Source organism: Elephantulus edwardii, unplaced genomic scaffold (assembly GCF_000299155.1).
Source record: "Elephantulus edwardii isolate Elephantulus edwardi_28Jun2011 unplaced genomic scaffold, EleEdw1.0 scaffold00009, whole genome shotgun sequence".
Taxonomy (NCBI): Eukaryota; Metazoa; Chordata; class Mammalia; order Macroscelidea; family Macroscelididae; genus Elephantulus; species Elephantulus edwardii.
Genome location: NW_006399759.1, coordinates 10,793,919 through 10,804,320, shown reverse-complemented (window position 1 = coordinate 10,804,320; position 10,402 = coordinate 10,793,919). Strand labels below are relative to the sequence as shown.

Below are 10,402 nucleotides of genomic sequence, written 5' to 3'. Positions count from 1 at the left end.
TAATTATGAACCTCAACATTGAGAACCATAAATTGTAAATTTAGCAGATCATTTAGTATCATGAGGTCAACTGTGAAACATACATAATTTTTCAGTTGCTCAAACAGATTCTCTGGGTTTTGCCACAATCCAATGTTAGCTTTTTTTCTACTTGGAGTTTTTACATTCTCTCCCCTGTTTCCCATGCAGTAGGTCTTATTTCATGTACCCAAGTCTACAATAAAGAAAAAAAAACCTCTCAAAAATAAAATCAGACATTTATTTAGGCTCTGTAAGTTTTCTTCTAAAAAATTAAATGCTATCTTTAATAGTTGTCTCTTATGTCTTAGCTTCCCTTTTTTCTTAGGTATTGTCCTGGAAGAAATTAAAGCAACAATTTATCACTATGGTATGATTCACTTATTAATTTATTTATTAAATAATATTATTGGGTGGTCACCATGTGCTAGGACTCTAGCTAGTTACTGAAGACACAGGAATTGCTAGATAGTTAAGGGGTAACCTGTGCCCTCAATGATTCATTGTCTTATAAAGAATCCTTCACTGTGAGATTCCCCCCACCCAGGGAAAGAAAAATAATAAAAACAAAACTAAAATGTTATTGCCATTGAGCTGATTTTGACTCATAGTGATTCTATAGGAGTGTTTCAAAGGTTAAAAATCTTTATGGAAGCAGAAAGATCAGTACATCTTTTTCATGCAGAGTGGCAGGTGGGTTCAATCCACCCACTTTTTTTTGGTTAGTTGGTAAGTACTAAACTTTGCACCAATGGGGTTTCTTAAAGGGAAGAAAGACAGATAGATACTTGGGGCAGAGGGAACAGCATAGTAATGTGTTCAAAGGGAACAAAGTCATCTGTTGATTCCCTTGCCCTGTGCAGTCTATAGCTTACATTTAAAACTAATTGCCATATTTTAAACAAGCTACTTCTAATAATATCTTTGAAAGCTAAGACCTAGCTCATCAACATCACCAATATTTTCTTTAAATTGAGTGCTTGACATTACTTAACTTGCCTTTATTTCAACCACGACAGACAAACTCCAGGACAATCAGGATGTATTAAGTAACAAAAAGAAGCTTTGGTGGTTCAGTGGTAGAATTCTCTCCTGGAGGAGACCTGAGTTTTATTCCTGGCAAATGTATCTATGCACAGCTATCAGTTGAGGCCAGCATGTTGCTATGATGCTTAAAAAGTTTCAGCAGAATTTTCTGACTAAGACAGACTAGCAAAAGAGGCCTAGCAATCTACTTCTAAAAATCACCAATGGAAACATATGGACCACAGTGGAACATGGTCTTACTGAAAAACAATAATGGAGATGGCACAGGATCAGGCATACTTCATTCATTTGTGCTGAGGGTCACCATGAATTGGGTCTAACTCACCAGTAGCTATCAACATGGTTACTAAAGTGGACCCTGACAATTATCTGCTAGGAAAATGAAACTTGCAGATGAACCATATTTCCCTATAGGTTTTTGCTACAGGTTTAGAGACATGATCATAAATGAAATTCTCATGCAAATAAAAAATACACCAAAATTATTAGGATATCTCTTTCTACACACATTTATTAAAATATAGTACCTAATTTTTTAGTATATGGCTTTAGTTAGAGTTAGATATAATTCTTTAACAAGGAAACCAGGAAACCTGGTTGGCTTCAATTCTTTAATTTTACTTTATATAGAGAGATCTCAGGAAATGTAAGAAATATATCATGGTTCTCTTGTAATATGGTAGTGACACTTAAAATCAGTCCCAATAAAGTTAATAAAATAAAAACTTGTCCATCTACTTAATTTTTTTTAAAAAACTTAGAACTTTGAATTAAAGCTATTTTTTACAAATGTATGTGAGTCACTATTAGAATTTTAGGTGACATCAAAACTACTATTCACAGCAATCCTGTGAACAGAAGAGCCTCGCCTCGCCCTATTGTGTACTCTCCTCACAATCTCTGATACCCTCTAGGCCATTTTCACAGTCATTGTGTCAGTCCGTCTTGTTGACCCTCCACGTTTCCTAATGTTATCTTTTTTCCAAGGATTGGTCCCTCCTGACAACATTCTCAAAGTATGTGAGACAAAGTTTCACCATCCTTGTCTCTGAGGAGCACCCTAGTTGTGATTCCTCCAAGACAGATTGTTCTTATGGAAGTTCATAGGATATTCAGTACTCTTATGCAAAGGCATGGCTTTGCTATAAATTCCCTATAATGTTTGTTTTAAAAACAAACCTGATTAATTTGTGTTAGAGAAGTAACACAGCATCCATAAACCATTACTATTTAAAGGTCTTCTGTAATTAATAATCATGCTCCTAGAATCTTTCATCATAAAATCATTCTAATAGTTCTACTATTTTCCAAATCTTCTATAATAATTACATATAACTTTAATAGAAAACATACGTTAAATTTGAGAGAAATACAATTAGACATGTAACTAGTTCCAAAGTGGGTACCAGCCTTGTTTATGGCTCATGAGCACCCAATCATTTCCAAGAGAGCCTGTCCCTTCTCAGTGCAGTGGGATCTTAGTGGCATGATGTCAGCTGAGTTCTTCTAACCAGCAAATACTCAGTCGTAGTCTTAAGCATCAATTGTTTGTGTCAGCCACAGTACCTATCTTCTTTAAATAGGTCAGGCATCCTCCCTGGTCCACTTCTGTATAGGTCTTCGGTCCCCAGAGCCTTGTCTTCATAGAAAACATGGGGAATCAGTCCTGAGCCTCATCTGATTATTTAACAGCCTCATCGTACATCTTCCTTGCCTCATTTTCTGGAACTGTTTGTATCCTGTCTTCCTACTAATGTTCTACCACACAATGCCTCCCCTCAATTCTGACAGCTGCTCAGAAAGGGTCCATAATAGTTCTAATATTCTGTCCTTCCTGAGTTGGAGTTTACTGACTCTGTTAGGTGTTTCTTTTCCAACTCAGTCCTGTTTACTTCCAGCATACCTCATTCACAGCTGTGTAGCATGTATTTATGACTTTTCTCTCCTGGGAGATTCTTAAGAAAACTGGGAATATCTATCATTATATATAAAACATTATATATAAAACATATATATATATATATATGTTTTGTTTCTGTGATGGTGGTTTATATTTCAATACATCCCTTATGATCAGCTCTTTGGCACTTGATTTAGCTCTCTGAAGCAGTAGTGATTAATTTATTTGTTCATCATACACGTTTTAATTGCTTATTCAAAATCGAAACAGAGAAAGCAGGACCCTGCCAATAAGTTGCAGGGCCTTGGGATGATGAGCCACCATAGTTTGCTATGACAGTTCTGAGGAAAGGAATTAGAAGCAACGTACCAAGCTTCTCCGTGGCTTCCACACAGACGCTAGGATACATGCCTTCAGTGTAAGTTGCCACAAGAAGATACAGATGAGTCTTCACAACTATCACACCAGTGCTTTCCTGCACAAAGAATAAAACAGAATGCCCTTCTCTTGGTCATCATCATGGGACCAAGGAGTTATGCTTCTGCTTTCAACATTTTTCTCATTTCCATATACCCAAGTATTGGATACTCTGGTCGCTATGAGTCGCAAGCGACTCGATGGCACATAACAACAACAATTGTCTTTAGACTGTACAAAAAAAGCCGTGGATTTTTGAAAAGTTTCCAATTGATTGTAATATACCCTTGTTCCAATGCATAAAACAGATGTACTGGAATGATTATACATTTTGAAATTCATTAATGCCAGTACTTCCATTTTCTACTGTATTATGAAAGAATTTTTTAACTTTGTTAAGTCTTCATTTCCTAATCAGAAAAATGAGGCTTAGTTTATAACATAGATGAAGTATGACTAATCCATATAGGGAATACAACAAATGTGAGTTGCATCCTTTTAATTTCTTTGAATTAAATTTAAAATTTCATTTCTTTGAATCAATGGCACCTAACAACAATAATTTCTTTGAGGCAACATGGAGGCAATAGAGATTTTAAGAATATGAGTGACATCTTTAAAAAAGAAGATACAGAGTATGAAAGACAGATTGGAGTGGAAAGAGTTCAGGTAAAGTTTATTTGATAGATTCTAGAGGGAATGTCTCCCCATACCAGAGCAGGAAAGCTCTGTGCTTAAGATTTTTATTCAATTTGTTTTCAAATTTTACTCACATTCTTCGCATACAAAGAATAGTCATCTGCCCGGACACATTTGTAATGTTTTTCCTTGAAATATAATCCTTCTCTTCTAGTCTGTAAAGGGTTTTTGGCAAATCCATTCACAAGTGTTTGGATATCATTGGGCATTATCTGCAGAGATGTAAGAGATAGACCAGGGTCCAAAAACTATGGCTCACAGACCAAAGTTAACCCACTATCTATTTTGTACAGCTTGCAAGCTTTTAAATTTTCAAGTGGTTAAATAAATAAACAAAAACAACAAAAAAACCACACACACACACACACACACACACACACACACACACACACACACACACAAGCTTTGGTGTCCATAAATAGAAAGCCACAACCATTCTTTGATGTCCAGAGTTGAGTAGTTGTGACAGAGACGTATGGCAAGCCCAAAAAGTTTACTACTTTGATCTTTACAGGAAAACAAGGTTTCAAATACTAATGCCCAAACTTGTTTTTCTTACATTAAATCCTGGTGATGCGACACATAGGCTGCGCTCATGGAGTGTGATCAGGGCTGCGCCGTCCACATGCTTCGTTCCCAGAAGGGTATCTAACAGTAATGTCTGCAAATGGTTCATGTTCCCTCAGCTCAGAAAACTGGAAAATTATTCACTATGGCTGGCTCTTAAAAGTAATGAACACAAAAATCCCTTCAGAGTGTTTTAATATGAGTATTCTGAGGGGAGGGGGGAAGAAAAGTAGCGTGAAAACGTTGATCTATAATCTTGTGTCCATCAATAATAATAGGAAAAAGAAAAATCCTAGAAAATCACAATCCAGAGAGTTATAAAATGAGCTTGGAAAAACCAGAGCCTCACAATTGTCTAGCTGTGTTACTGGTTTGCATCAGAATCAGCTAAGTATGAACATCTATCTCTCCCTCAACACACAGTGGTCCCCCTTGAGGGATCCGTTTTTAATTGATCTAGGGTGGGTCTTGGGAGTTCTGGTGGCCTAGTGGCAAGAAGCTGCGCTGTAATCCCAACTGCGCTTCCGCGGAAGTAGGATGGATAATTTTCTCAAGAATTATTTATTAACTGCCTCTGAAAGCCCGCCACAGGGTCAGCTATGGGTCGGTTCCCACTCGATGGTACACAACAGGGTCGATCTTGGACACCAGTGCTTAAATTTTCGCCCTCCAGGATGGAGAATCACGGAGTAAAGTAAACGAGTGTAAAGGAAATATGCTGATCATTATTCCTATTTCCTCACCACTGACCAGCACAGGGTCAAATATGGGCACAGACCTCAGTGGATGAGAAACATCTGTACAGTCCTTACAATCAAATTTCCCTAAAGTCTTCTGTGCGGGTCCTCACCAGGACAACCTCCAACGCCCTTCCAAGGGATACTGGAAGGGAGGAACATCTCTTCGCGCCACATCCTTCCTAAGGATTTGTCTCGAGGACAAAACCTAGTAGAAACGAGGACTACGCTTAAGGAATGGGGGGTGGCCCTGGACGGTCTGCAGAGCAGACAAGTACTTTCCTCGTACAGGAGACAAGTGGTCGCCGCAAGTTTAGCACAGCAGAGACCCGCCCCCAACGGACAGAGGGAAGGCGACGTGCACTGCTATTGGCCGCGATAGGTGCCTATCACGAAGAAGCCGGGACACCCTCCACCCACCCCCCCACCCCCATCCCGTTGCCAGATAAACAAGAATTCAACCACAAAGGCTGGCACCAATCAGCCCCAAATTCCGTGTCCCTCAGCTGGGTCTCAGTGGACACCTTGTCGGAGCAGACTAGAGTCTCCCGACCCCACTGAATCTGGATCCCGCCTCCCGCTCGTTGTCCGCCGCGGCGGAAGGGTCTCGTTCCAGGGACATAGGACAGAATAGCCTGACGTTCGCAGGCGCCCGGCTCTATAACCCGCGCGCTCTCCCACCGCAGTGGACGGATCAGCGGTCCCGTGGGCGCTCGGGCCGGATTCCAAGGCGGTGCGGAGTAGCTGTAGCCTCTGCAAGTGTCGTGAAGGAAGCGGTCGGAGGTGCCTGTTGCGCGGCCTACAAAGCTACCTGCACCGCCTGGGGGCAACCCCCAGGGCAGGCGGCTTCCGCGCGAGGCTAGCCGGATCCGGGCTAGGGGTCCAGGCAGCAGATATCTCGAACTTGAGAGTGGGATGGGAGTGGGTGCTGTGGGTCAATTTCTGGGGCAAACGAATATCTACTCCCTCTGGAAAGACTCGTTGGGGAGGGCTTTGGGTTCAATTGAAGATTTCCAAATTTTGAAAGTTCCATTGTCCCTTCTATAAACAGCCTACGCTGTTTGTTTTAGTAGCTGGAACTTTGAAACTTTGTCCATCGCTGATGCGTGGGTATAAAAGGGTGTCTGGGTGTGATGCCGTAGAGAGTTGCGCTGTTAACCCAAAGGACCTCTCCTGGTTGGAATCCACCAGCCGCTCTGCGGGAGAAAGATGGACGATCTCCTGCGGTGCGATTTACCCAGACAAATGGACAGCAAGGAGAGAGAAAAAAGTGCAGTCCCTCGAGGCCAGGCTGAAATTGCCCCATCAATTTAAATGGATAACATTGTAGGATGGTCAGAGAAGCCATTCCAGAAACCAGGAAAGGCGGTTTCTGTACTGCCTCTGAATCATGAAAGGGGTAATACAATTCAAAGAGAACTTCCTCAGTTTTTAAGAAGGTTGACCCTGAACAAATCACTAGAAACCAAGTGCAGGAAACTTCGCTTATCAGGAAAAACATGGATGGTTTATGTTCTTAATCTCTAGCATATCCATTTGTTGATCATAATATCATGGACTGATTAAAATAAGATGATTGTGAGTTTATATTACTCAAAAAGCTATCTTTTAGTTTTTCTAGGGGCTCTAGTTTGTCATCACGATGAAAAATTTATATGATAAATTTTCCAAACTCAAGAACTCAAAAGAATGGTTGGAACCAAAGCCACTTTCTTTTGCAGAGGTACAATTTACAGATTTTTACTTTAGTAATTACTATAGTGAAGAGTCGCTTCTGCGGATATTTCCCCTATTGCTTTCTTCTCTTTTCTTAGTTCTAATAGCTTCGTTTACTTGGCTCTTTTTTTACCATCTTTGATCATCGCTTATATATACTATTATTAGAAAAAAAATAATAGGACATTTAAAGCTATACACTTCTCTAGGAGCACTGTTTGGGTTTTTCCTCCATGTCCTTGATAAATATTTATTAAATGTCATATAAAATATTTAGCACTTGAAGAATGTAAAAATATTCAGAATTTGTCCTCCGAAAGCTTATTTATGCAATGTTAAGGTCATGATTGCAATAGTCAAATTTCACTTCACAGAAGTTATTAATCTTTTAGATCTTACTAACACAAATTCAGTGCTTTAAAAATGATAAAAATATGACACATATTATTTAAAAGTAATGATAACAGTAAAAATCTCAACCTCATTACACTGGTGAGTTTTTGAGAACCTGAACCTTAATTGCTCTTAGATTTCTGGAGTGATCACAATTCCTTGGACTATTTTTTTAACAATATTTCTTTTTCCACTAGTTAATTTACAAAATTCCAATACAAATTTGAAGAAATTATCTCAATTTCCCTCGAATTCTTTGAACTTTTTTAGTTTTTTGTATGTCATTTGGTCGTTAATACTGTAAAATGTGTCAAATACATAATAGAACATTTATTTTTATTGTATCCCTCTCCAAATTATCACTTTATATGCACATGCATTTGTAAACTGAGAGGCATAATTACCACATTGCTGGTGGTGGTGGTGTGTGCCATCCAGCTGGACCGACCATGGCTGACCCTCCCCCATGGCTGACCCTCTGTTCAGTTTTCAGGGGCAGTTGATCTCACCGGAGGGGAATGCCCATCCTTCTCCTGTAGAGCAGCTGGTGGAATCGAACTTGAGTGCCTTTCGGATTGCAGTGTGGCTTCTTGCCACTACTTTTTTTTTTTTTAATTTTTTATTTTTGTGTGAGTGTACCGTCAAATCAGATCTGACTGGTACAGGAGGAGATTGTCCCTCCTTTTCCCGGCAGAGCATCTGGTGGATTCGAACCGTGTGCCTCTGGGATTGTAGTTGCAACTCCTTGCCACTAGGCCACCAGAGCTCCCCTGCCACTACCTTTTTTTAAAAATTGATTTTAGTGACAATTTACAAAGAGTATGGTTTTCATTTATTCATACACATCTTCCTCCCTCTACTTCCCCCATCCACTTGCAATGTTTGTCCTGTTCCAGATTGTTAATTGCCATATATATAATGTCTAATCATTCATTCCTTTCAGGTTGTCCTTTCTTTCACCTATTCTGATATGGTGTTCATCATCTATCCATTCTTTTCTTTCTTTTCTCATTATCCTATCTAACCTATTGTTAAAACAATGATTTTATATCATATTTGTCCTTTTGTGACTGAGATACTTAACCCAGTATAATGTCTGCCAGACTTACTCATGTTGTGTAGTCTTCTCTGAGTTCATTGTTTTTCAATGCTATGTAATATCCCATAGTTTCTCTATCCTTTTGTTTGTTGATGGGCATTAAGGGAGTTTCCATTCCCTCTTTGTTATCATGAATAATGCTACAGTAAACATGAGTGTGCAGAGAAGCAGTGTTTTAGCTGTTTTACCCCAGTTTTGATATGTTGGGGGATTTTTTAGTGTAGTTGTTATTTTTCTAAACAGCTTTATGAAGGCATATTGATGTATAATAAACTGTATGTAAGACAGGCCTGGGGATCTGTTTTTAGGTCACAGCCTTGAGAGCCTTATGGACAGTTCTGCTCTGCACATATGGGTCACCGTAAATCAGAATCACAGTGACCACAGATAACACACAAACTGCATATATTTAGGTAGAATCTGAAAACTTTTCTCTCTCTCTCTCTCTCTCTCTCTCTCACACACACACACACACACACACACACACAAGCCATCATCACTAGCAAATAATGAACACAATCATTATTTCACCAAAGGCTTTCATATCCCTTTGCAATGTCTTCCTTCCAGCCCTCCAAAGCAACCATTGATTTTCTTTGTCAATTTGGTTTTTTTAAAAAAACTTTTATGTAATTGGAATATTAAGTGTGTAAATTTTTTGTCTAGCTTTTTTCTAATATCCTTATTTTATGATTCATCAGTGTTACATTCCTTTATATTGCTGAATACTATTCCATTATATGAATATACTATATATTCTAGTTTGTATATCCTCAGAGCCATTCACCTGTTGGTAGACATTGGAGTTGTTTCCAGTTTTGAACTATTACAAACAAAAACTGTTAGGAATGTTGATGTTCATGCCTTCGTATAGGCATATGCTAACAATTCTCCTGGATCAGTATCTAGTTGTGGAATGGCTGTGGTTGGTTTGAATGGTAATGAATATTTCACTTTTTCTGAAACTGCCAGATTATTTTGTGAAGTGATTCTATCACCTTACATTCCAAGTAGCAGTGTCCACACACTAGTTGTTTTACATCTTAGTCAAAATTTGTATAATTTTTCTTTTTTAAAATACTTTATAAAGTTTGAGATAGTCTAAAAGCATGTGAGCTAGTGGGTAGGAAGTTGCATTGCCAAGCCAAAGGCAGGGTGATTTGAAGCCATCAGCAGGTCATCAAGAGAACAATGCACAATCTCTTCCTATGTGATTTACAGCCTTGGGACACTCTTGAGAGGGTCAGCTATGAGTTGGTTTTGACTGTAGGACAATCAACATGAGCAATAACAACTAGTCAATGATGTTAAGCATCTTTTTGTATGCCCATTTCTTCTTCTTTTAAAATTTATTACTAATTTCAATGAAAATTTACAGACTTTGGATTTCCAGTCATTCACTGTTCCACTTTTCTCACCTCCCAACCCTCCCCCCCAATACACTACCCTCTTATAAAAGTAAAACAAAAATTCTTTCATTGTTTTACAAACCCTCCCCCAGGTCCACTCCAACATGCAGCCTTCACTCTAGACACATGTCATGACAAAAATACTTAATCACATATGCCTTTTAAACAGTTTTCTCCCTCATCTGTTTCAATGCAGTATACATTATGAACCCATCTTTCTCAGTCTCCCCCCAAACCCTGATGTCAGTCCTGCTTTACAACAGTGACACCATGCAGTGTTTGTCCTTTTGTGACTGAGATACTTCACTCAGCGTAATGTCCTCCAGGGTCACCCATTTTGAATAATATTGCATGAGTTCCTTTTTTTCAATGCAGCGTAGTATTCCATTGTGTGAATATA

At 38.9% G+C, this 10,402-nt stretch overlaps 1 protein-coding gene across 1 annotated transcript; it reads right to left on the bottom strand.

Moving 5' to 3' along the window:
* Positions 1 to 325: 325 nt before the first annotated feature.
* On the bottom strand, positions 326 to 4,757 carry PFN4 (profilin family, member 4). Its single transcript, XM_006880628.1, has 4 exons — positions 4,641 to 4,757; positions 4,156 to 4,293; positions 3,335 to 3,440; positions 326 to 354 (listed from the first exon to the last, which is right to left on the bottom strand). Exons 1-4 carry the CDS (start codon positions 4,755 to 4,757, stop codon positions 326 to 328), a joined length of 390 nt encoding a protein of 129 aa, XP_006880690.1.
* Positions 4,758 to 10,402: the final 5,645 nt, after the last annotated feature.

What these genes read in the sequence shown, in the direction of transcription:
- PFN4 (XM_006880628.1), bottom strand. Translation starts at nt 4,757, where the DNA reads ATGAACCATTTGCAGACATTACTGTTAGATACCCTTCTGGGAACGAAG. An exon ending in ATTCTTTGTATGCGAAGAAT is followed by an intron (nt 3,441 to 4,155) that starts GTGAGTAAAATT and finishes TTCTTTGTGCAG; the next exon opens with GAAAGCACTGGTGTGATAGT. An exon ending in GGAAGCCACGGAGAAGCTTG is followed by an intron (nt 355 to 3,334) that starts GTACGTTGCTTC and finishes AATTTCTTCCAG; the next exon opens with GACAATACCTAAGAAAAAAG.